Here is a 26,837-nt window from a genome sequence, read left to right as displayed (position 1 = left end):
CCCAGCAGGGGGCTTTTTTAACTTGGGTAAGATGTGACAGGTCAAGATTTATAGAGGCCAGGAGGCTTGACTCCAGAGATGTTTTTGGTTTCGCTTTGGATAGGCAGTTGGGGTATGGACAGCGTCCTGAAAGGGAGTTAAAGAATCAACCTACCAAGGTCAAACCACAACTCAGCCTGTTCCAGCTCTTTGAAAAGCCTGCCAGTTTTTCCATCTCTTTGAGAAGGTGCATTCCTCTGCAAGGCTTGCCTGAAACCCCTGTAGCTCCTGGAAAGCCTGCCCAAACCGATCTTCAACATCACTTGAAAAGAACTGTTGTAGGAAGATCCCAGTGACAATCGTCTAAGCATATTTGGGACGCCAAATCAAAACAAAGGACATCTGACATCTCTCTCTTTTTTCTTCAAGAATTATCAAGTATTTGGCCAAAGTATTTTTTTTTTTGCCTTTTTTTGGTAATAGAGCTCTAAAGAGAAAATCTCTATTTTTTTGGTAAACCTGTGTGTGTGCGTGTGTGTGTGCACATGTGTGAGGAACTAAGGTAAAAAGGGAACTTTTGTATTTCAATCTGTGTGTTTATGTTGTGCTTCATTACTGGTTAAGACTGTTTTATAGCAAACTGATAATTTTGTTGTTTATTAAAGAAACCTGGTTGCTGTGTTTTATTTTGGGATAAAATTAGCATCTATGACTGACCGTATCGGTAACTGGGGAAAAAATTTAAATATATAATGTGACCTGTGGAGTAATGGAACTAGAAAAACAGTGCACTCCTCCCATCTTGGTTGTAACAGTATGGCCAGTGAGATTTGTTCTAAAGCTGGTTGTGCTAAACATGACCAAAAATCTACATAATGCAATAGCGGATGCTCAGAACGAAAAACTGTGCCATTTATTTTAAAGTCAAAATGTTATGGATCCATGAATCAGATGCATGTCTGAATCCTGACATGCACTCCAGGCTTGGGAAGAGCTTCACCAGAATGCTAAAGACAAACACCAACTCTTATACTTTTAGAATGCACCAACAAACGGATTTGCTGTCTGTTTCTCCCTCGACAGCGAGGATGCAGCATTCATTTTGTTAAATCTCTATAGATATACAACTGGTTTGCTGGGGAACAATCAAGAACATTTTGTCATGAAAAAGGCATTTATTTTCATATCGTAATGGTTGTCAGAATTGAGACAAAACTGGAAATTTTTGAAAATCTGGAATCAAATATACATTCAAATTAAAAACATTCAAGTCTTTTGATGGGGTTCTCCACTTGCCCAACAGATACTTGCAGTGGAATATATTTTGGATATAAACATTGCCACCATCTATCTATAGCTTGGCAATGTCTTCCCACACAGGTACAAATTATCTTTGGTTGAGCCCTCTCCTAAAGTTATGAAACCACAGGTATAAACCACCTATCAGAATCTCAATTTTGACAATTCCTCTTATGTGAGTTTTGGCAAAGTGAAAACAGCCTATTTAACCATAGGGTACCAGAATGGAGCTGAATTCTTGTCTTCATCCAATGTCCACATACAGACACTTTCCAGCAGCAGTCACTGGGCAATATGCAGGACCCTGGCTGATTTCCACCTTGTGGCATGAATGCCAACAACACTGCTACTCCTGCCCCCAGCTGAGATCAGCAAAACTCAGCACAGATCAGGGATTTCACAGTGCATTTTATTTAGCAGTTTTACAGAGTTTATTCTTTTAAAATAAAAAAACCTACTTCACCTTTCTCGGTCTTGTTCAAGGGCTTTCTGTTCTGCCTCCAGACTATCTCGAAGATCTGCTTCTTCATAGTCATTTAATGTTGCTAGTTTTTGTTTCTGTTCCTCAATCTCTAGGTCAACAGCAGAATGACGCTGAAGAGCAGAATGCCTTTTCTCTATTTTGGCTACAGCTTGCTCCAGTGCCTCTCTTTGTTGTTTTTCCCGTGATTCAATAATCTCTTTTTCAATCATTCGAACCTTTTCCTCTTGTCGAGCTATATTAGCAGTAAATTCATAGGTTTGTTGAAGTTGCTGAAGCTGATCAGTGCTAGCTCTGTACTGTGCTAATTGCTCCTCTTTTTCTTCAATTTCTTTTTCAGTCTGATAAAGTACAACATCCAAACTAGGTAGGCCTCGGTCGAGGATATCTGCAGCTCTTTGCTTTTCCTCCGACAATGTAGGCAAATGCTTTTCCATCAAATAATCTAGCTGCCGTTCTTTGTTCAGCATCCTTTGCTCAACCTCTTTTTGTTTCTCTGCTGCTTCAACCAACTCGACTGAATCTGAAGCACTTTCATGATCCTTAAGAACTTTTATGGATTCCTGATGTATATGCCGTAGCTGATCAAGTACTTCACGGTCAATAGTGATTTCCTTTTCCAGAAGCCCTTTTTGATAGCAGACATTTTGTTCCAAAGCTATGAAATTTTCCAATTGCATTCTTTTCAGATCCATGTATCTTTGCTTTGCTCTTTGGACATCTTCAGATTCTTCACCTCCATCAGGCCTAGCCTCTTCACCTTCAGTAGGTCTATATTCTTCATTTCCAGCAGGTTTAACTTCTTTGGCTTTGAGAAGAACTTCCCTGATTTCCTCAAGGATATTTTTTTCTTCATCTATGTTCTGCACATCGCCTTGTTTGAGCAGTTGTACAGTTTCCTGTTTTTCTCTAAGCTGCTCTCCCAGTCGTGTTACAAGAATCAGTTGATGTTTTGCTTCTTCTTCGAGTCTTCTCTTTTCCAGTTCTAGCTTCAGGCTTCGCTCATCTTTTTCTCTTTTTAGTTTCTCCAGTTCTCTGAGAATTCCTAGTTTACCTGCTTTCTCTTGCTCATGAAGTTCCTGCAATTTCTGCAATTCTTTTTGAACCCGTATGTAAATTTCTTCTTCTTGCTTTTTCTTTTGCAGCTCAATTTCTTCTTGTTCTCTCTGCCGCTCTTCCTCAAATTTCTCTTTTTCAGCAATCAAGTCTTTAAGCCTGCTTTCGATATCCAAGTTTCGGCGTTTCAGACTTTCTTCTTGTTTCCTAATACGAAGTTTCACAATTTCAGTCTCTTTGCGTTGTGACTCTACCTCCTGCTGTAGCCTCTCAAGTTCTGACTTTTCTGATTGTTGTTTTTCTTCCATTTCTTCTATCAGTCTCCTAAAATAAGTACATTGTAAACAAGATATATTTAAAACAAATGTATTAAACACTGTAAATCTATTTAAATTGTTCAGTAACTTGGGTGTTTATACTATCCAAAAAGTAGCACAAGTTTTTCTATTGTAATTCCTGCATTTGATCTAAATTCACTTTCTTTCATATGTTACTCAAATCTAAAGCAGCATCACATTCACTGAAAATGTATTAAGCAGACATCAGAATTTTTTTTATATTTGCTTGTGGGACGCGAGTGTCTCTGACAAGGCCAGCATTTATTGCCCAACCCGAATTGTCTTTGAAAAGGTCGTGATGAGGCACCTTCTTGATCCGCTGCAGTCCGTGTGGTGTGGGTACAACCGTAGTAGTGTTAGGGAAGGAGTTCCAGAATTTTGACCCAGGAACAGTGATGTAGTTCCAAGTCAGGATGGCGTATGACGTGGAGGGGAACCTGCAGGTGGTGGTGTTCCCATGCGCCAAAAACATAAATAGAATCACAGAATGGTTACAGCACAGATGGCAGTCATTCGGCCTGTCACGTCCTTGCCAGCTCTCTGCGAGAACAGTTCAGCTAGTCCCACTCCCCCAGAGCTAAGAATCCCAGTTACTAAGCATTAAAGAATGCAACTTAGGCTTAGAAAAATACATAAAGTTAAACATCACTAAATAAAAAGTAAAAATGGCCTATATATGACTCTAGTCAGGCACCATGACTTCACAAGCCACAATCACTAGAATGTGGTCCACCAGCACACTCTCAGGGCAATTAGGAACAGGCAACAAATGCAACTGTGCAAACACCACCACATCCTGAAAACAAGTAAAATTAGCTTCATCCCATATTATCGTCTCTAGTAGAGCAACAACCTCAGTCTCGTGTAAAATTGTTCAATATTTTGACAAGTCTTTACAAAATCTGGAGTTAGAGTGAAGAATGCATTAACATATTGGTTAATGTAATTTGCATTTTGAGAAAAAATGACAAATTAAATTGCGCACTTTGAAATGAAGTACTCTCGAAGGTATCACTTAAAGTGATCAGTATTTGAAAAATTGTGTAAGCACATGGTAGAAAATCTAGTCCTTTTTTCCCTTTTAAATAACAGATTATTATAAAAAAACAAAAGTAGCTATGGAACAAATTATAAACATTTATTAGGATTTCAAATAAATCAAAATTTGAATAGAATATTAGCACAACCAGAAACAAGTATGCCAGCTGCCAAAATAATAAAGTTGTGTTTTGTCTCTTGGTCCTTACCTCTTGTTTTCTAGCTTTTCCAATTCTTCTCGCTGTTGTCGCTCAAACTCAAGTCTAGCAAAGATTCACAAACACCAACTAGTTATTCAAATACATTAACATATAGTAAATAAAGGATTAATAAGTACAGAATAGTTTGTTCAGATGGTCCAAAATCTACATACAGCATATTTACCACTGCATTTTGTTACATTGCCACTGACCAAAACTATACCTAATGGTCGCCTTAAGCAATAGATAATATGTAACCCATTGGCATTAACTGCAAGAGTAGGATCAGTTTCCACATACACTGATGACAATATACTTTATTCCTCCATCAACATTACTGAGGTTGGAGCAATTGTCTTACCTGACACCAGTCCTGGTACAGTTGAAACCTCCTACAGCTCCACTTTTGCAAACTAGAATTGATCTGGCTCAGCTCTCACTGAACTGCATTTTGAGCCTTGGAGGTGCACAACAATGGCGCTCTCTTCAACTATGAGTTGCATTTCCTATCTTACATCCAGTCCATCACTAAGTCTACCTTTTCCCACCTCTAGAATACGTCTCATTTATATGCCTACCTTATTTCTCTCACTGCTGGAAACTTAATCCTTTCCTTCATTATTGAAGCATTATTTTCAAATGCTCTATTTGGTGGCCCCATGTCCACCTTTCATAAATTCAAGTGAATCCAGAAGTCTCAGACCTATGGCTTCTTCTGCACCAAGTTCTATTCAACAATCGCATCATGATTCTCACTGAGCTGTAATGGCTCCCTATGCCCTAGCGAATCAGCTTAAAAATTCCTGTTCTTGGTTTCAAATCCCTCCACGGTCTTGCCCCACCCTTTTGGGGAAATTTTATCCTGCTACCGGCGAAAGCTCTTCCTTTCCTTTAACTCCAGACCACAACTTGTCCCCTCCACTACACCACTGGAGGTTGATTTTTCAGCCACTACACCCATGCCCTTTAATACTCCTTTCCAAATCTACTTTGCCTTCCTGCCTCTCTCCTCAAAACCCACCTCCTGGATCGTGCCTTTAGTTTTCTGCTGCTCCCGTTACTTTGTTTCCTCCCCAACATCTGTCTACCCTCTCCTTGCAAGAACAAAATTTTTCAAGGTGCTTTACGAGAGGCAAAATGCAAGTTGTTTCTTAAAATACTACTGAAAGATAGAACACTGCAAGTGATGTTTCAGCACCCTTTGAATAATTCCAGGTGCAAACTATATTTTACACCAAATTAGTGCATTTGACAGCATAAGGGAAAGAAATTTGCAAAACATGCCTGGTGTATTTTTAGTAAACTAATTTCATGCAGACATCACAATCAATAAATATAAATGGAGTATCACTACCTTAGGCAAATGGGTCCCTTTATAGTGAAAAGACTGCCATGGGAAGTGCAGTGAAAGCAAAAAAGATTAATTAAGAGGAGATAAAATTTATCAGATTCCATTTATAAAATAACTCATCTGGAAGCCAACTGAACATAAAAGGAGTCCTTCCACCAAAGCAAAAAATATATATAATGAAGCAAAACTCTGCAATTAATATCAACCTGACCTCCAAGATGGAAAAAATACATGATTAAGTACATTTTGAGAGCAATAGCATGTTAGGATTTGAATATTGGATTTTGAAGGATATTCAAAAAGCAGAACGAACTCCAATCCAATCACAGAATATCAAACACAGGAATTGAGACTTTAACTTTGAACTTTCTTGTTATGACCTGGACATGTGTCTCAATCTTTGTCATGCCTATGTAACCTCAATTCCCTCTTGTCCTTTCACATGCACATTTTGGCCCTCATCCAGAGTGAGCCCCTTTTTACCTTTTGTTCCTCTCCAACAAATTCTAGGCTAGTGTCTTAATGTCCCCACCACAAACTCCAACACCCTCCTTGGCCACTAAGGCTGAACCAGACTGTTCGTGACCTTGGCATCCTATATGATGCTATGCTGAGCTTCTGACCCCATATGCTCTCCATCACTGAGACTAGTTACTACCATCTCCATAACATCGCTCTCCTGCCTAAGCCCATATGTTGTTGAAACCTCCAGACTATCCTATTCCAATACTCTCCTGGCTGGTCTTCACTTACCATGCTTGGTAAACTTGAGCTCAGCCAAAACTGTACTACTAGATCCTGCTAACACATCACCTCTGTGCTTGTGACGTACACTAGTTACCAGTCTGGCTACCTTCCAATTTTAACATTTTCAACTGTGTTCAAATGCCTCCAGGCCTCATCTCTCCCTGTCTCTGTAACCTCCTCAAGCCCCACAAATCTCCAAGATGTCTGCACTCCTACAATTCTGGACTCTTGAGCATCCCTGATGTTCATCACTCCACCATTGATGGCTGTGTCTTCAGCTGCCTGGCCCTAAGCTCTGGAATTCCCTCCCTAAGCCTCTCCATGTCTACAATAAAAGCAAAATACTGCGGATGCTGGAAATCTGAAATAAAAATAGGAAGTGCTGTAAATACTCAGCAGATCTGGCAGAATCTGTGGAGAGAGAAACAGAGTTAATGTTTCAGGTCGGTGACAGTTCTGATGAAAGGTCACTGACCTGAAACATTAACTCTCTCCACAGATGCTGCCAGACCAGCTGAGTATTTCCAGCACTTTGTTTTTATCTCTCCATCTCTAATGCTCTCTCCTCCTTTAAGATAGTCCTTAAAATCTATCTCTTCGCCCAAACTTTTGATCATCTGTCCAAATATCTGATGTGGCTTAGTTACATAGAAACATAGAAAATAGGAGGAGGAGTAGGCCATTCAGCCCTTCGAGCCTGCTCCACCATTCATTATGATCATGGCTGATCATCCAACTCAGTAGCCTGTTCCTGCTTTTGCCCCATACCCTTTGATCCCTTTAGTTTCAAATTCTGTTTGATACAGGTCCTGCTGCAATGTTTTACCATGTTAAAAGTGCTATATAAATGTAAGCTGTCGTTGTAAATAATGAAAAACAAACTCTGCAAGATCTCTCCATATTGTAGCTTTAAATTGTGTGTAAAGCAAAGGACAGTAAAATCTAGCATTGTGGGGGGGAAAATGACTTCCTGAAGAGCAAAGTGTAGAAAGTCAGAGATTTACTGTATGAAAAAAGTGGTAAACAAACCAAAATGTTCTCCAAAGTTAAACCAACTTTCCAAAATGAAAGATACAATAACAACACACACATATGCACAGACATCTTGACATTATTAAAATCTTTCATCTGGGAATCAATGTTGTAGTATAATGACTGCATACAGACTTATTACGGTTGAAAGAGGTCGCATTCCAGCAAAACCTGACAAATTCTGTTAATTTATAAAACTGCAAGGTATACCAGCCCTGTGAGAAATAGTCAGAACATTCAGTTCCTTGAAGTAGTAACATGTGCTGTGGATAAAGGGAAACCAGTGGATGTACTGTACTTCGATTTCCAGAAGGCATTTGATAAGTTACCACATCAAAGGTTATTGTGGAAAATAAAAGCTCAAGGTGTAACATTTTGGCATGGATAGAAGATTGGCTAGCTAACAGGAAACAGTAGACATACATTTTCTGGTTGGCAAGATGCAACGAATGGTGAATCACAGGGGTCAATGCTGCAGCCTCAACTTTTTACAATTCATATAAATGACTTGGATGAAGGGACCGACGGTATGATTGCTAAATTTACTGATGACACAAAGGTAGGTAGGAAAGTAACTTGTGAAGAGGACATAAGGAGGCAACAAAGGGGTATAGATAAGTTATGTGAATGGGCAAGAATCTGGCAAATGGAGTATAATGTGGAAAAATGTCACATTGTCCATTTTGGAAGGAAGAATCAAAAAGAAGCATATTATCTAAATGGTGAGAGATTGCCAAACTCAGAGGCAGAGGGCTCTGGAAGTCCTAGTGCATGAATCGCAAAAGGTTAGTATGCAGGTACAGCAAGTAATTAGGAAAGTTAATAGAATGTTATCATCTATTGCGAGGGGAATTGAATACAAAAGTAGGGGAGGTTATGCTGCAGCCATACAGGGCATTGGTGAGACCACATCTGGAGTACTGTGTACAGTATTGGTCTCCTTAATTTAAGGAAGGATGTAAATGTGTTGGAAGCTGTTCAGAGAAGGTTTACGAGATTAATACCTAGAATGGGCTGGTTGTCTTATGAGGAAAGGTTGGACAGGCCAGGCTTGTATCCACTGGAGTTTAGAAGAGGTGACTTGATTGAAACATATAAAATTCTGAGGGGTCTTGACAGGGTGGATGTGGAAAGGATGTTTCCTCTTGTAGGAGAATCTAGAACTAGGGGGCACTGTTTAAAAATAAGGGGTCCCCATTTAAGACAGAGATGAGGAGAAATTTTTTCTCAGAGGGTCGTGAGTCTTTGGAATTCTCTTCCTCAAAAGGAAGTGGAAGCAGAGTCTTTGAATATTTTTAAGGCAGAGGTAGATAGATTCTTGATAAGCAAGGGGATGAAAGGTTATTTGGGGCAGAAGGAAATGTGGAGTTGAAGTTATAATCAGATCAGCCATGATCTTATTGAATGGCGGAGCAGGCTCGAGGGGCTCAGTGGCCTACTCCTGCTCCTAAATCATATGTTCGTATGTAGAACATCTGTCTGATCCACTGAAGCTGAGCTTTCGTCTGATTTATTGAACAAAGTAAATGCCATAATTTAAAACATTGCCCGCTCCCATGCTGGAAAATATTTTCTGTGTGTTGGGGAGGAAAAGAGGGACAATGAATAAAAAGAAAGTTGATTTTGTTGCATATTGAAAGACCCACAATAAATACTAATGTACATAAGGGAAATCCTTTTAGAATAGTCCCTCATTTTCCAATGATCTTATTTTTGTGGCTCCCTTCCTAATATTGCAAGAAGGATGAATATTCACACTTTTAACTGCAATCAAGTTCTTCCAATGTGGAGGCATGACTAGATATTTGGAATACTTCAGTATCAACCCTACATAGACATCAATCCACGTAATTCACAGTATGGTATCTATATTTTGTGTACCGTTATTGAAACAATAGCACTGCACAGATTAAAATAATTTTCCAAAATGATATACTGTATATAGAATCATAGAATAGTACAGCACAAGAGGCCATTCAGCCCAAGTCTGTTGCTTCTTCAAACAATTCCAATGCATCAAACTGCTACTAATTTATATTTTTCTCTTTATTTTTAAAAACAAAATAAAGTTAATTTTAATGAGCACTATTGTTAGATGCGTACCTTCATACTGAATCCAGTCCATTTTGTCCCAATGCCCTTCTGAAGACACATTACTATCTCATACAAACTCAGTCACAGAACAATAAACTCTGAAAACCTTTAGCAACTCCCACAGAATGGAAAGTGATTCTTAATAACTCGGATAACTGGTCTGTATTTTTAACCTTACAGCATTAACCCAAAATCAATACAAAAAACTCTACCCTTTAAAATCTATTCATTGTAGCAAAGTAAAAAAGTTGTGAACTGCACTTTTGTCAATAGATCATAGTCATCTCAATTACTTACCCTGGGTTGTAAAGCATGACGGCTGAAAGATTTTCACAGGATTTAGAAAGGTCTGTCATTGACAAACTAAAGGTTGACAGTAGTCCACTCTGCAAAAGTGTACAACAGATAAAACTGAAGTATCACAGATGGCTAAATTGAAGTGATCTGTCACTTATCAGCATGAAAATTGCAAATCAAAATCGACAGCAAGTCTACAATATAAAATATGTCTTTCAAAGGTTAAAAATTATACATTTGGATAGTGGATTCACTTATTATGGTTGAAGCTTGTTTTGATTCTAATTTCCTCATATTTTTGGAGTTATGTTACCATGCAGTGAGGATATAAACTTGCTTTTCCCTCTTGTAAATCCCTTTCAGCTACATGGTTCTGTCATTCAGAGGTCAGCTGGTCATCACCACTGACAGGTGGCAGACACTAATGGGTTCAGTGAGAAACCCTTGAGGAGACAGCAGACCACAGCCCAGCAATCCATGTGCAGCACAATCTTTGTAGTGTGTATGGTAGCACAGTGGTTATGTTACTGGACTAATAATCCAGAGGCCTGGACTAATGAACCGGCAGCAGGGAAATTTAAATTCATTTAATCACACAAATCTGGAATAAAAAGCTGGTATGAAACAACTAGATTGTTCTAAGAACCTAACTAGTTTGCTAATGTGCTTTAGGGGAGGAAATTTGCCATCCTTACTTGGTCTGGCCTGGTCTACAAGTGACTCCAGACCCACAGCAATGCAGTTGACTCTTAATTGCCCTCTGAAATGGCCTAGCAAGCCACTGAGTTGTTTCAAAACTGCTATGCACTGCAACAGTTCAAGGTGGTGGCTCACCACTACCTTCTAGAGCAATTGGGGATGGCCAATAAATGCTGGCGTTTCCACATCCCATGAACAAGTGAAAAAACTCACATCAGGAAGTCATCAGGGTGGCGTTGCATCTTGTGCCTGTTACTCTGTAGTGCTCTGATAGTTGTACCCTGAACATTTGTATTCTTAATAGCAAAGTAATTCCAGCTATTATTCTGATATTCTTAGATTTCTTCCAACTAAAACATTTATCATTTTAAAATATATCTTCAGTCACCAGGTCAAGATATTGCACACTATGTTCATCTTGATGAATTCCATCAATGCCACCCTTTGGTTAATCTGTTCAGGGCATGCTTGTGTGATGCAAAAGAAACACCTATTTTTCACCTAAATCATCAGCTTTCCTATCCACTTCCTGATGGCTCAGTTAAGACATCCTGTGGAGGAGAAAACTACCCGAGTGCAAATTTTGGCTTAAACTCAAACTCATGACCGCTAACCAAAGGACAATATAATTAAACAGTATAGCTATGTGGTGGTTCGTTTAGATTACCTGCACTTTAAAAAAAAACTAAAAAGATTAGACGAATACAAAACTATTTTAAACAAATTAAAGATTTACTTTTTGTATTCATGTAAAATTTGGTTAAGATCCAAACTACTTGACATACCTTCCTTTTTTCCCTGAGTTTAGCTGCTTCTTTCGGATGATTAAACCTGAACATGTTGGTTCTCCCCAAGAGAATGACAGCTCCTTTAAGAGAAAGGAAAGTTGAATTCTTCCATTCCCTTCGAGTTATCGAAACATTTAAAGAAATTCTGTCAGTGAACATAGCTGAATGAAGTGCACTCACTAAGCGACCTTGGTCATGACAAAGAAACAAAACCAAATGGTGCTTTTTACACAAAAACACAGAATTGGCCCTTTGTTTCAGAAAGGTATGATTGACCACCACATTTCCACAAGTAGTGCAAAGTGCAGCTCTCGATTTTCAGACAGAGTTAATGTTTCAACCCGGCATCAGCAACATTCAAAATCAACCGGTCTGTCTTCAATTCTGAAGACACTTACTTGGTGACATCCATTATCGCTTAAATGAAAGTATAAAAATCAGCAGACTGCAATCATGATGCTATGCTTATTGGCTACTGTGTGTTCTTATTTTAACATGGAACTGATTTATTCAGAAAGAATGTGTAGCTTTGGATGCAGGATTGGGAATACAAGTACTATCACATGTAATTCATGTTTTGCATATTCTTCAGAAGACATTTTAATATGCTCAAATATCACCAACATGAATCTGTAGCTGCAACCATGTAGTTTTTCTTAAGAAAAACTAGGAATTAGTCTCAAACCTGTTAAATGTCAGCAATAGATTTTGGATTTATGACAGCAGAATTGTTGAAAACAGTTTGAAAAAGTTATCTTCTGATCCCATTAATTACACAGGTACTTTCAAACTATTGAAGGAGTAAAATAGGTTTCAAAATACGGCTATAAACAGCTTTCCTTCCCAGTATTTAAAAGTGATGTATAATGTAGGAGCATCTTTGTAAAAAAAAAACATTCTTGAAGCTCTCCATTTTATTTACAACATGTGCCAATTAAGTCACCAAACCTTAGATTTTATCAGTATATTTGGGCTAAGCAAATGTTGTATAGAACTCCCGATAATTCTGTTAAGTGTAACACTTAAGGAGGCAATCTGGTCTTGGGCTATGAAAATGTATTATGTTATCAACCCTCTGGATTACACCATTCTCATGGGACCATGAAAGAACCTAAAGGTTCCTGGGAGGGAAGCAAAACATTTAACCTTACTGGATTAACCTTCACCCCAATTAATGCAACAATGAAATTAAACAAAGAAATCCACTGACTTTGTCATAAGAATTCTTTTCATGTGTCTGAAATGTATTTAATCTATGTCAGCATGTGTATGCTGGTTCAGAAATATTCACAGCAGGAATGTTAAAAAAAAGACTTCCATTTATCCAGCACAGTTAACATAAAAAGTACATAACATTAAGGATAAACCTGTTCACACTGACAAATAGTTTGGTCAATTATTGCTTGTTTTTAAAAGATGTCTCGCTACAAAAACTGAGAGAGAACAAGATAATCTTTTGCTTGCATGCGCCAATCATTCAAACTGTGAATAGCTGCAGCCTGCTAGACACTGAAAACACGACCAATTAATTCAAACATAACTGTGTTCAACTGGTTTCTTCATTAAATGAACTTGATGATAAAAATTTTAAAGACCGAAGCCAATATAGTCAAGGTTGATTTTCATTTCAAATAATAGAAAAACATGTTTTCGCAGTGACTTGCCCATCCCTAGCTGAAACATAGCAACACCCAACTTTACACAAGGTACTTTAAACGTTTGATCCTGAACAGCTCAACAGTGTGCCTTTGAAAACCACCAGCACATGATCTTTGAGAGTTCTCCCCAAAAAACTGGTTGGGTCTAGTAAAGACACCAAAACTATGCCCTGCATCTGCATTAGTTCCGGGCGAGTGGATTTTGTCTAAATATTGATCTGTCAGTTAATAGAATATGTTCCAAAATAAAATGTAGCAAGAAATTGGTTTAGTTACTGTTACACTTAGTTGCATTTCTTTAAAATTATATATTATTAATGTCACAGCTACAATACAACAATCAGCATTCTAAGGGATGTGGTTGGAAAATGCAAAATTCTGACCGTATTTTTTTTTGTGGGTTTTGCTGGCTAGGCCAGCATTTATTGCTCATCCCTCATTGCCCTTGAAAAAGTGGTGGTGAGCTTCCTTCTTGAACCGCTGCAGTCCATGTGAGGTAGATACACCCATGGTGCTGTTAGGAAGGGAGTTCCAGGATTTTGACCCAGCGACGGTGAAGGAATGGCGATATAGCTCCAAGTCAGGATGGTGTGTTACTTGGAGGGGAACATGCAGGTGATGGTGTTCCCATGCATTTGCTGCCCTTGTCCTTCTAGTTGGTAGAGGTTGCAGGTTTAGAAGGTGCTGTCTAAGGAGCCTTGGTGTGTTGCTGCAGTGCATCTTGTAGATGGTACACACTGCAGCCACTGTGGGCCGGTGGTGGAGGGACTGAATGTTTGTGGATGGGTGCCAGACAAGCAGGCTGCTTTGTCCTGGATGGTGTCGAGCTTCTTGAGTGTTGCTGGAACAGCACCCATCCAAGCAATTGTAGAGTATTCGATCACGCTCCTGACTTGTGCCTTGCAGATGGTGGACAGGCTTTGGGGAGTCAGGAGGTGAGTTACTCGCCGCAGGATTCCTAGCCCTGAATAAAGGAGTTACATTCGCTATTTTCCAACCTAAGGGAACCTTCCCCGAATCTAGGGAATTTTGGAAAATTAAAACTAACGCATCAACTATCTCACCAGCCACTTCTTTTAACACCCTAGGATGAAGTCCATCAGGACCCGGGAACTTGTCAACCCATAGCTCCAACCATTTGATCAGTACCACTTCCCTGGTGATTGCAATTTTCTGGAGTTCCTCCTTCCCTTCCTTTCCTGGCTTACTGCTAATACTGGGATGTTATTTGTATCCTCAACAGTGAAGACCGATGCAAAGTATCTGTTCAATTAATTTGTCATCTCCTTATTATCCGTTACTAATTCCCCAGACTCACTTTCTATAGGATCAACGCTCTTGTTAACTCGTTTCTTTTTAAAATATCTATCGAAACTCTTACTATCTGTCTTTATATTTCTAGCTAGCTTTCTCTCTTACTCTAATTTTACCTTCCTTATCAGTCTTTGTCATTCTTTGCTTTTTTTTATATTCTGCCCAATCTTCTGACCTGCCTCCCATCTTTGCACAATTATTGGCTTTTTTAAAAAAAAGTTTGATACTATCTTTAACTGTTTTAGTTAACCACGGATGACGGGTCCCACCTTTGGAATTTTTCTCTCGTTGAAATGTATGTATTCTGCAATATCCTCTTAAATGTCTGCCACTGCATCTCTATTGACCTATCCCTTAAATTAATTTGCCAGTTTACTTTAGCTAGCTTTCATGCCCTCATAACTGCCCTTATTTAAGTTTAAAATACTAGTCTTGGACCCACTCTTCTCTCCCTCAAACTGAATGTAAAATTCAATCACATTATGTTGGCTACTCCCTTGGGGCACCTTAACTATGAGGTCATTAATTAATCCCATCTCGTTGCACAATACCAGATCAAATATAGCCTGCTCTCTCATTGACTCCAGAACGTATTGTTCCAAGAAACTGTCCCGAAAACATTTTCTGAACTCCTCATCTAGGCTACCTCTGCCCATCTGATTTTTCCAGTCTATATGTAGTTTAAAATCCCCCATAATTATTACCGCACCTTTCTGACCAGTGCCATTATTTCTTCCTTTATACCCTGTCCTACAGTGTGGTTAATGTTAGGGGGCCTGTACACCACTCCCACAAGTGACTTCTTGCCTTTATGATTTCTCATCTCTACCCAAACTGCTCCTACATCCTGGTCTCCTGAACTTAGGTCACCCCTCTCTATTGCACTAATACCATCATTAATTAACAGAGCGACCCCTCCACTTTTTCCTGGCTTCCTGTCCTTCTTAAATGTCATGTACCCTTCAATATTCAGGTCCCAATCTATGTCATCCTGCAGCCATGTCTCTGTAATGGCTATTAGATCGTACTTATTTATTTCTGCTTGCGTTCTCAGTTCATCTGTTTGTTTCAAATGCTATGTGCATTCAGATACAGAGCCTTTAGTTTTGTCCTTTTATTATTTTTGTAACCTCTAGCCTTATCTGTTGATTTACTCTTAGATTTGCATGCTCTGTCCCTTCCTGTCACAGTCTATTTATCATTTCCCATATTAATACCTTTCTCTCTTGCCTTGTCTCTACTCCTTGATTTACCATAGCTTCCCAATTTGATCCCTTGCCCCCACTATTCAGTTTAAAACCCTCTCTACTTCCCCAGTTATATGCCTCGCTAGAACATCGACCCCAGCACAGTTCAGGTATAGACCGTCCCAACGGCACATCCACCACTTTCCCCAGTACTGGTGCCAGTGCCCCACGAACCGGAACCCGCTTCTACCACACCAGTCCATGAGCCACACATTAATTTCTCTAATCTTATTTGCCCTATGCCAATTTGCATGTGGCTCAGGTAATAATTCACAGATTATTACCTTTGAGTTCTGCTTCTTAATTTGGCATCTAGTTCCTCAAAATGACTATGCAGGACCTCTTTCCTTGTCCTGCCTATGTCGTTGGTACCTACATGGACCACGATGACTGGATCCTCCCCCTCCCACTGTAAGTTCCTCTCCAGCCCTGAGCAGATGTCCCGAACCCTGGCACCGGGCAGGCAACACAGCCGTCTGGACTCTTGCTCTTTGCTGCAGAGAACAATGTCAATCCCCCTAACTATACTGTCCCCAACTACCACTACAGTCCTTTTTTGTCCGTCCACTTGAATGGCTTCCTGTATCATGGTGCCATGGTCAGGTTGCTCATTCACCCTGCAGCCCCCACTCTCATCCAAACAAGGTGAAAGAACCTCAAAGCAGCTGAACAATCACAAAGGCTGAGGCTCCTGCACTCTTGCCCTCTGGGTCCCCTTACCTGCCTCAGCTGCAACCACACTCTCCAGTCCTTGACCAAATCAGAAGACCCTATCCTAAGGGGTGTGACTGCCTCCTGGTACAAAATGTCCAGGTAACTTTCCCCCTCCCTGATGTGTCGCAGCTTCTGCAGCTGGGCCTCCAGTTCAGTGACCCTGAGCCGAAGTTCTTCGAGCCGCAAACACTTACTGCAGGCGTGATAAATGAAACTAGTTTTATATATGGCTAACTTTTAAGTCTTAATCATAAATGATTATAATTTTTAAACAGTTTTCTTCCTTCTTTTCCTGTAATTTAAATTCCTGTAAATCTTCTGTTGTGTTTGATAGTAATGCTGCCATCGTCACTGCTGCTGCTCTCTGATGGAGTTGCACGGACAAAGGGTTCTCCCAAAAGAATGCACTGAAGAGCCAGATCTCATTAGAGGAAAATGGAGGATTAAAACTCAATGAAACTCACTACAAACATGCCACGTAGATCAAGGTATTGATCTTTCTTGAGACTGCAGCATAATTTAGGCTGACATTCCAGTGCAGTATTGAAAAAAAGTGTTGTAATTTTTGAAGGCACATCCTTCAGATGATTGTAAATTGAAGTTTTGCACTAGAGGCTGAAATGGATGTTTAAAAACCCCATAGCACTATTCAAAGACGAGCACAGAATTCTTATATTTGTTCATTGTCCAGGATACTATAAGAAAAAAAGCTGGCAATTTGTTTCACTGCTAATCACAAAACACAGCCATGTTTGCCTACAGTCAATGCACTTTAAACTAGTCAATTACAAGTGAAGTGCTTTGAGATTTCGGACAATGATAAAGCACTATATAAACATAAGCCTTTCTTTTCATTATAAAGGACTTACAGTTCTCTAGTGCCCTCACATACAGAAACATGTCTTAGAGCACTTTAAATGATAGAGAACATATAGTAGCTAAGAAAGGGAAAGAAGACGGTCGTCAAATAGAAGAGTCTTAAAGAGACTCCCAAAAGGAGGAAGGGAGTGACAAGATAGAGGTGAGGTAGGACATTTCTGAAGGGGGCAGCAATATTGGAGCCAAAAGTGTAGCTAATGAGTAAGTCTGTATCAGAGAAGCTCAGGGTGCATGCAGGACAAACAGCTGGAGGAAATCAGGGTGCAGAGGGGTTGTGGAAGAATTTGAGGCAGGACAAGGATTTTCAAGTCTATTCTCTGGGAGACAGTGCAGCTTGGAAAGGCCGGGGAATGGGTCATGGTTGTGTAAGTAGATGGACATTCATGTTTTAAATGAGTTGTAGTTTGCATCCAGTTGAGGTGGATGGTCCAATAAAGACAGAACAGTATAAATGATTGGCCAATAGAAAAAATTCAGGATAAATGGGACATTTTCAGGTTGGCAAATCGTAAGCAGTGGATTGACACACGGATTAGTGCTGGGGCCTCAACTATTTATGAGCTACATTGTTGTGAATTAAGGGACAAGTGTATTGTAGCCAAATTTTCAGACGATGCATATGTGGGAAAGCAAGTTTTGCGGAGGACTCAAAAGACTGAATTTTAATCACAGCAGCGTGCTTTGAACTCTGCGGCCTTCCGAAACGGAAGTGCCACCAGGAGCTCCCACAATATTAAGCGCGGGGGCTCATTTAAATAGATGAGGTGACTGCCGCGTCCCCAGCAATGGTGACCGTCGCTATCTTTAAAGGACTTTAAGCCCTTACAATTAATTTCAATATTTAAAGGTACATAAGTGTAATTTTTTTATTAGTAAATAATGAAGATGTGGAGGCCCTTCTCCAACCCTCCCCCACCACAATGGTCATTTCATTGCCTGAAATGACCAACGCTTGCTTTTTTCTGTACCCGAACATTCTCCCCCAACTTTCAAACTTTTACCCTTCAACGCATTCCCACCATCCCCACATCCAATCAAAATTGTTTTCCCTGCTCCCCCACCCCTCCCGCCCTGAAAATTTTATTCCTTCCCCCTCCCACCAGGTTCTCGCCTCGGAACTCCATATGGAGTCCCTTGGTCCCTTCATTCACAACAATCTAGCTCATATATAGTTGAGGCCCCAGCACTGATCCATGTGTCACTCCACTAGTTAGTTTGCCAACCTGAAAATGTCCCATTTATCCTGACTGTTTTCTATTGGCCAATCCTCTATACAGTGCTTTCTTTATTGGTCCAGCCACCTCAACCGGATGCAAACTACAACTCATTTAAAACATTAATGTCCACCTACTTACACAACCATGACCCATTCCCCAACCTTGCCAAGCTCCACTGCCTCCCAGAGAATAGACTTGAAGATCCTTGTCCTGCCTCAAATTCTTCCACGACCCCTCTGCACCCTGATTTCCTCCAGCTGTTTGTCCATAAGACGTTCTGAAGGTGCTCGGAGTACGAATGGTGGCCGTAAAATCGGCGTGGGAAGGCCGCCGCTTGCAGGTAAGTTTATTTGCATCTTTTTCGTGTTAATTTGCATATGCTGATGAAGGGCCCGCTGCTAGGCAGCTGGGGGTGGGGGTGGGAGAGCCGCGCTGCTGTGGCCCCACCACCAGTAACATGCGGTAGGCCCTTCTCGATATCACAGGTCAAGGCAGGCCTCTCCCTGCAGAATTTTCCGGGGGTAGGTAATATTCAGCCCAAAGTGTCTACAAAGAGATATCGAAGATAGGTTAAGTGAATGGGCAAAAATTTGGCAGATGGAGTATAATGTGGGAAAATGTGAGGTTGTCCATTTTGGCAAGAATAGAAAAGCAGATTATTATTTGCATGGAGAGACTGCAGAATGCTGTGGTACCGAGGGATCTAGGTGTTCTTGTACATGAATCATAAAATGTTAGCATGCAGGTACAGCAAGTAGTTAGGAAGGCAAATGAAATGTTGGCATTTATTGCAAGGGGGATAGAGTATTAAAGTAGGGAAGTCATGCTACAACTGTACAGGGCATTGGTGAGACTGCACATCGAGTACTGCCTACACAGTTTTGGTCTCAATACTTAGGGAGGGATATACATACATTGGAAGCTGTTCAGAGAAGGTTCACTGGGCTGATTCCTGGGATGAAGGGATTGTCTTATGAGGAAGTTTAGAAGAATGAGAGGTGATCTTATATGATTCTGAGAGGGCTTGACAGGGTAGATGCTGAGAGGATGTTTCCCCTCATGGGCGAATCTAGAACTAGAGAGCACAGTTTTCAAAATAAAGGTCTACCATTTAAAATAGAGATGAGGAGGAATTTCTTCTCTCAGAGGGTCGTTTACTTTGGAATTCTCTTCCCCAGAGAGAAGTGGAGGCTGGGTCATTGAATATATTCAATGCTGAGATAGACAGATTCTTGAACTATAGGGGAGTCCAGAGTTTATTGTTTGGGGGTGGGGCGGGGGCAGGTAGGAAAGTGAGTTAAGGCCACAATCAGATCAGCCATGATCTTAATGAATGGCAGAGCAGAATCCAGGGGCTGAATGGCCCACTCCTGCTCCTATTTCTTATGTTCTTAATTATTAAAGCCTGAATAAAGACATGGTTAAGAATTTCAGAAGCAAAGTGAAGAACTATGAGAGGGGAAATAAGCATTAACTTAAATGTTAAAGAAAATTATTTCTGAAAAGCTTCATTAAGGCTTGGTGCTTTAATAGCTGTAGCATAGAACAGAGAAAGCTGAAGAAAAGAAAATGTGTGCTTTAATACCTTTGGACTAGTGTATACCACAAGAGATTAACTGATAAGACAGACCATTCATCTCATCATTGCTCATCCACCCAATATAACCCAAGGCCCCCGCCACCACCCCCCCACCCCCCCAAACACAATTTTGTTTAAGTGATGCCAGAGTTTGTACCTCAATAACTCTATCCTGAACTCCACTGAACATTCTGTGCGTAGAAGAACATCCCATTACAGTAAATTTGACTTTACCAGTTTGATCCTGTGTCGCCATATCCTGAGCTCACAATTTTGTATGATGTAATTTTAAAGGTATTACCCGTTACATGTCATTTACTATCTTATTTACTTTTAAAAATTCTGTTTTTTCTAGTCTCTCCTCATAACTCAAAGCCATAGTGGCTCTCCCCTGAAAAGCTTCCAGCACTTTACTTACTCCCTTAACCTTAGAAATGCAATACTGAGAGCATGGTCTCACCAGAGCACTATACAATTTCACCATGATTTTCTCTGGTTTGTATGCTGCTGTGTTGATTATATTCTTTAACATTGTATTGATTTTGTTGACTGCTGCTGTAGTTATTAAGTAAGCATATTTCTTCAAAGCTGTTTACCTTGGTTTAGTTGAGTAGCTTCTTCAATGTGATTTCCATTGACTGAACATTGTGCACCATTCAGTGGTATTAAAGTCACTCTGTTATTGAGGTTTTCGAATACACAATGTTCACTTTCCAGGTCAAGACCATGAAGAACTGCAAGACAAATGGTGAATGCAAAGAAAATTAAGTTTCATTAACTTTTGCTGCTTCAACAGACAGTTCTCATCACTTTCAGACCAAATACACTGTTGGCCCAAGAATTTCTGTTTACTTCTAAATAATATTTTAATTTTATCCGAGGACAAGTAGTATGATTAGTGATGAAATGGCCATAAATTAAATTTAGATCAAACGAGTCTCAAATTTACAATATAATTTAAGAAAACCAAACCCGGCATAACTGACAATGTCGTGTGTTATAACCAGGATAAACAGTGTAAGAATGGACTCGATGGGCCGAACGGCTTCCTTCTGTGCTGTAAATGACTCTATGAATAAGTATTTCACAACACCTCAGGAGGACAATATTTAACATGTGCGAGAAACTCAAAACAAAACAAAATACAAATTAAATATTCTTCCCAACAACTTGTATTTATATTTCACATTTCACTTTTAAGATAGCAAAATGGCCCACAGGAAAAAGTCAATGGCATAACAAAGAAGCAATATTAGGGGTGAGAAAAAGCTTGGCTCAACCTGGGTTTTAAAAAGCGTATTTATTTTCCTAGGTGGAAATACACATGGGTTTATGGAGAGAAATCCAGAGCATGAGGGTTGGGTGGCTAAAGGCATGGCTGCCAGTGGTCAAGTGAAGTGATGGAGGAATCACGAGAACACAAGTTGGAGGAATGCTGGATTCACGGCAGAGGGTTGTAGTACTGGAGGAGGAAATAGGGAGGATTCGAACACGGTAAGAACTTTAAAGTTGAGGCATTGGGGGGTGGGGGGGGCGGGGGGAAAAAGAGAGAAAATGGGAAACTACAGACCTGTTAGTTTAATGTCAGTAGTTGGGACAATATTAGAATCTATTATAAAGGATGTGATAACTGGAGACTTAGAAAATGATTGGGAGAGTCAATATGGATTTATGAAAGGTAAATCATGTTTGACAAACCTGTTAAGAGTTTTCTGTAGATATTACTTGTAACATAGATAAAAGGAGAACCAATGGATGTGGTGTATTAGATTTTCAGAAGCCTTTTGAAAAGGTCCCACCAAAGGAGGTTAGTAAACAAAATTAGAGTACATGGGATTGAGGATAATATACTTGTATGGATTGAGAATTACTAAACAGACAGAAAACAGGGAGTAGGAATAAATGGGTCATTCTCAGGATGGCAGGCTGTTACCAGTGGGGTACCGCAAGGATCAGTGATGGGGCCACAGCTGTTCACAATCTATATAAATGATTTGGATATGGGAACCAAATGTAATATTTCCAAATTTACTGATGATAAAATTAGGCGGGAGTGTAGGTTGCGAGGAGGATGCAAGGAAGCTTCAAGGGGACTTGGACAGGTGAAGTGAATGGGAAAGAACATGGCAGATGGAATACAAGAAGTGTGAAGTTATCCACTTTGGTAGAAAAAAAACAGAAAGACAGAATATTTCTTAAATTGTGAGAAGTTGGGAAGTGTTGATGTCCAAAGAGACCTGGGTGTCCTTGTTGATGAATCACTAAAAGCTAGCATGCAGATGCAGCAAGCAATTTGAAATGCAAATAGTATGTTGGCCTTCATCGAAAGGGATTTTGAGTACAGGAGTAAAGAAGTCTTGCTGCAATTGCATAGAGCCTCAGTGAGACCGCATCAGTGTACAGTTTGAGACTCATCTAAGGAAGGATATACTTGCCACAGAGGGAGTGCAATGGAGGTTCACCAGACTAAACTCTGGAATGTCAGGATTGTCTTATGAGGAGAGACTGAAGAAACTGGGCCTGTATTCTCTAGAGTTTTGAAGAATGAGAGGTGATTGAAACTTACAAAATTCTTAGAGCGTGACAGGGTAGATGTAGATAGGATGTTTCTCCTGGCGGGTGAGGATAGAACCAGGGGACATAGTCTCAGAATAAGGGGTAGGCCATTTAAAACTCAGATAAGGAGGAATTTCTTCACTCAGAGGGTGGTGAATCTTTGGAATTTTCTACCCCAGAGGGCTGTGGAAGCTCAATCATTGAGCATGTGCAAGACAGAAAGCGATAAATATCTGGATACTAATAACATCAAGCGATATGGGGATAGTACAGGAAAGCTGCATTGAGGTAGATGATCAGCCATAATCAAAATGAATGGCAGAGCAGTCTCGACAGGCTGAATGGCCTACTCCTGCTCCTACATTCCTATGTTCCTATGACTGGATGCTAATTTAGGTCAGCAAAGATAAGAGTGTTGGATGGGCAGAAATTGGTGGACGACCGTAATCTTGGATGAACTGAAGTTTACAAAGCGTGGAGGATGGAAAGTCAGACAAGGAGCACTGGGACAAGCGATTCTGAAGGTGACAAATGCAGAGTTGAGAGTTTCAGCAGTAGATGGGCTGAGGTACAGGTGGAAACCAACCTTATGGGGGTAGAAGTGGACTGTGTTTGTGATGGAGAGGTTATGGAAGGATAAGATGGAAGCTCAACTTGGGGTTCAATGGAATGCTGAGGCTGTGAATAGCCTGGTTCAGCCAGAGTGTGTAGCCAAGAAAAGGGATGAAGTTTGTGGCGGGGTGAAGGCAATATCTTTGGTTTCCTTAATTTTTAGCTGGAGGAAATTGTGCTTCAGCCACGATTGTATGTCAGACAAGTAGTTTAAATCCACATAGGCAGTGGAGAACTGGGAGAAGTGGGGGGAGAGGCAGAGCTGGAGGTTATCAGCATGCACACAAATGTGGATCACGCATCTTGTATTTATATAGCACCTTTACTATAGTAAAACAGCCCCAGGTGCTTTACAGGAGCGTCAATCAAAATTTGACACTGGACCACATGAGATATTAGAACTGAAGAATGTAGGTTATAAGGAGTGTCTTAAAAGGAGATGGTGCAGATGCAGAGAGGTTTAGGAATGGCATTCCAGAGCTTAGGGCCCAAGCTGCTGAAGGCATGACCACGAGTGGTGAAGCAATTAAAACCGGAGATGAGTAAGAGGCCAAAATTGGAGCAGAGCAGAGATTTCGGACAGCTGTAGAGCTGGAGGTGGTTACAGAGATAGAGAATGGTGATGTAGACATGAAGGCAAGTAATGTTATGGAGAGATTTGATAACAAGGATAAGTATTTTAAAATTGAGGCATTTCCAGACCAGGAGCCAATGTACAGAAAATAATGGAAATACTCAGGAGGTCAGGCACAGATGCTGCCTCACCTGCTGAGTATTTCCAGCATTTTCCGTTTTTGTTTCAGATTTCCAGCATCCACACTATTTTGCTTTTGTGTTGCAAGAGCCAATTTAGGCTGGCGAGCTCAAGGTCGATGAGCGGATAAGACACAGTGCAAGTTAGGACATGGGCAACAGAGTTTTGGATGAGCTCAATTTACTTAGGATGGAGAGGCCAGTCCGGAGAGCACTGGAATTGTCAAGTGTAGAGATAACAAAGGCATGGTTGAGGATTTCAGCAGCAGATGAGCCGAGACAGGAGCAGAGTCAGGTGATGTTATAGAGATGGAAATAGGCAGTCTTGGTGATCGCAGACATGTTCTCGGAAGTGCATCTTGGGGTCAAATGTAATACCAAGATTTTGAATGGCCCCGTTCCGTCTCAACAGTTGCCAGGGGAGGGATTGAGTCAGTGATGAAGGAATGGAGTTTGTGTTGAGGATTGAAGACAATGGTTTCGGTGTTCTCAATATTTAATTGGAAGAAATTTCTGTTTGTTAAGACTAGATGTCAGACAACAGTGTGACAAATCAGCAACCGTAGAGGGGTCAAGGGAGGTTGTGAGATACAGCCGGGTGCCAAGAGCATATGTAGAATCTGACATTGTATTTTCAGATGATGTCACCAAATGACAGCATGTAGATAACAAAGAGGAGATCCAAGATGTTGGAACGCTAGGCATTCAGAGGAATAGATTAACTAACCAATGTCTTGCTCAGTAGTGGCATCTTCTCGTCCAACATAGGTCTTGCCCTCCTATTAAAAAATAAATAAAATAAAAGCCAGGTGCTACCAAAAAAAATAAAAATCAAGTAAATGATTGGGGTGATAACTGTAGCAGACATCAGACTGTTCCAAATTCCTAGACCTGGTGTAACCTAAGTTTATTAAAAGCAAGAAATATAAAATCAAAACTTACAATACATTACCTATTTACAATAAATGTAACTATTTGGAATCATAGTTAAAGTAGATCAAGCTGATTTAACCTGAACCAATAAGAGAAACACTCAGATTTTGTGGTGTTTTTACAGTTATTCAGATTGTCCGCAATTTCTTTAAAGCTTGCGAATTAAGCAAATTACATTATAATTACTTTTTTTAATAAAAGCAAAGTTCCAGAAACACGTACTGCTGTACTGACACATTTACAATGTTAGCGAAGGAAATAATTCCCTCCTTCTGAGTATCATTACATGAAATTCTTCCGGTATTTGCATTTCAAAACAATAAAACTAATGTTTGTATATTTTGTCTCGAAGAGTTGCTAAATCTCTACTCCTTTTCTGTAGCTAATGTACTTCCTTGATCAAATCCCAATTCTGGAAAAGGACATTTGTGCTTCCACATCTGAGCACAAATGTGTCAACCTTACCCAAATAATCTGATAGGTTATTCTTTGTGCAACATTTTAACTTGCATTGTAGCAAAAAAAATGTTTTTTTTTAAAAAAAGCTGTATTTGATCTCAGAGATGATCAAAATGATACTGCCTAGGTTACACAAATCATCCTTACCTTAAGATGGTACAAAATAATTCCTGTACTAAGCAAGTCATCATCAATACCAATCAAATGAGGTAACTCGGAGTCCAAAACCACACCGATTCCTTCTTTTCGAAGAGCTAAAGTTTCTTCCTAAAACAACAATAATGAAAATTGACTGCTATAAACTAGACAATTATTACCTGTAAAACAAAGAGTGCATATTTATTATTAATACAATAAGGCTGTGACAGGACATACATACTCTGTTACATCGTACTTCTTGTGTCAAATTTAATTATCAGCAAAATCTTAGGCAAATTTTCTGCTTCACATTTGCAGCTACTAAGCAACATTTACCCAACAAGTAATTGCACCTGGGATTCAAATTTCATTTTATAAAATAATAGTGCATCAGATCTTAACTGAAATGGAACATGACAACTGAAACATAGCAACCAGGAATGAAAACTACCAAATCAGCAATTTGAAAAATGACAAAATATTTACAAGAGAATAAATGTAACTGACCTGTACAATATGACTTTCTACAATAGGAATACTTATAACAATGTTTGCCTTTGGAGGCCTAAGGCTGCATGAGAAAGCAGAGCCTCAAGATCATGTGGGTTTCCAGAAACACCATTAGCCGAGGAGACCGAAGCTAACAGGCTATAGCACCACCGCATGCACCTGTGCTGACAACTTCTGTACTTTTTCTTTAAAAATGACCAACAGCAAGATTGACTATTTACAGAGTGCAATTAGATTTGCCATTTTCGAGTCCTGCTCCCTCAACGGAAATTAATGAAAATCCCCAGGGAAACTAAAGTTTTAAGTGAAGTTCAAATAACTTTTGTGCTGTACAACACCTGAAAGACAAGTTAAAGCATAGACCCTTCAACCTTTCAGGGATAAAACAATTTTGTGTTATTACATCTCACATTTGTTTACTACAGGCTATGGTGCGATGAAGGGAACTTTAAACTGTTAAATTTCAATGCAAAATCTTTATACTTTATAGTGTAGTCTAAATGGGTGCAGCTGCTGTTGTCCTTTTGTTACTACTTTAAAGAAAAACAATTGTTCATAGTAACAGATGACAGTAAGGAGCCCCATACTGTCTATAGAAATTGGTTTAGATAACTGGTGTATGCATTTACTCATTTGCCTCCAGTGAATAAGATAGATATTATTTATTATCTAGGAAACAAATCAAAAACAGTTCAGTGAGTCTGGGAAAAATTATTTACAAACTTCTTTCTAAATCCTGTTAGTGGCCACATGTACCTCTACCTCATAGTGACACGGCAACATTCCATACTCCCCCCGCCAGTTGTAACAGGGTAACTACAGTCTCACCACAAACAACACCATTAGCAATCTGCCAATGTTAACAAATA

At 39.9% G+C, this 26,837-nt stretch overlaps 1 protein-coding gene across 5 annotated transcripts in view; it reads right to left on the bottom strand.

Moving 5' to 3' along the window:
* Positions 1-26,837, bottom strand: part of kif16ba (kinesin family member 16Ba) — a 167,700-nt gene that overhangs the window by 57,914 nt on the left and 82,949 nt on the right. For all 5 annotated transcript variants that reach the window (XM_068044302.1, XM_068044306.1, XM_068044307.1 and 2 more), the window contains exons 13-19: positions 25,468-25,587; positions 24,656-24,707; positions 20,604-20,741; positions 11,397-11,479; positions 9,913-10,001; positions 4,401-4,454; positions 1,742-3,139 (exon numbers count right to left, since the gene is read on the bottom strand). In XM_068044302.1, coding sequence (XP_067900403.1) covers positions 1,742-3,139; positions 4,401-4,454; positions 9,913-10,001; positions 11,397-11,479; positions 20,604-20,741; positions 24,656-24,707; positions 25,468-25,587 — 1,934 coding nt within the window. The remainder of the gene's footprint in view (positions 1-1,741; positions 3,140-4,400; positions 4,455-9,912; positions 10,002-11,396; positions 11,480-20,603; positions 20,742-24,655; positions 24,708-25,467; positions 25,588-26,837) is intronic.

Source organism: Heterodontus francisci, chromosome 13, assembly GCF_036365525.1.
Source record: "Heterodontus francisci isolate sHetFra1 chromosome 13, sHetFra1.hap1, whole genome shotgun sequence".
Lineage (NCBI taxonomy): Eukaryota > Metazoa > Chordata > Chondrichthyes > Heterodontiformes > Heterodontidae > Heterodontus > Heterodontus francisci.
This window is presented reverse-complemented; position numbering and strand designations above follow the sequence as displayed.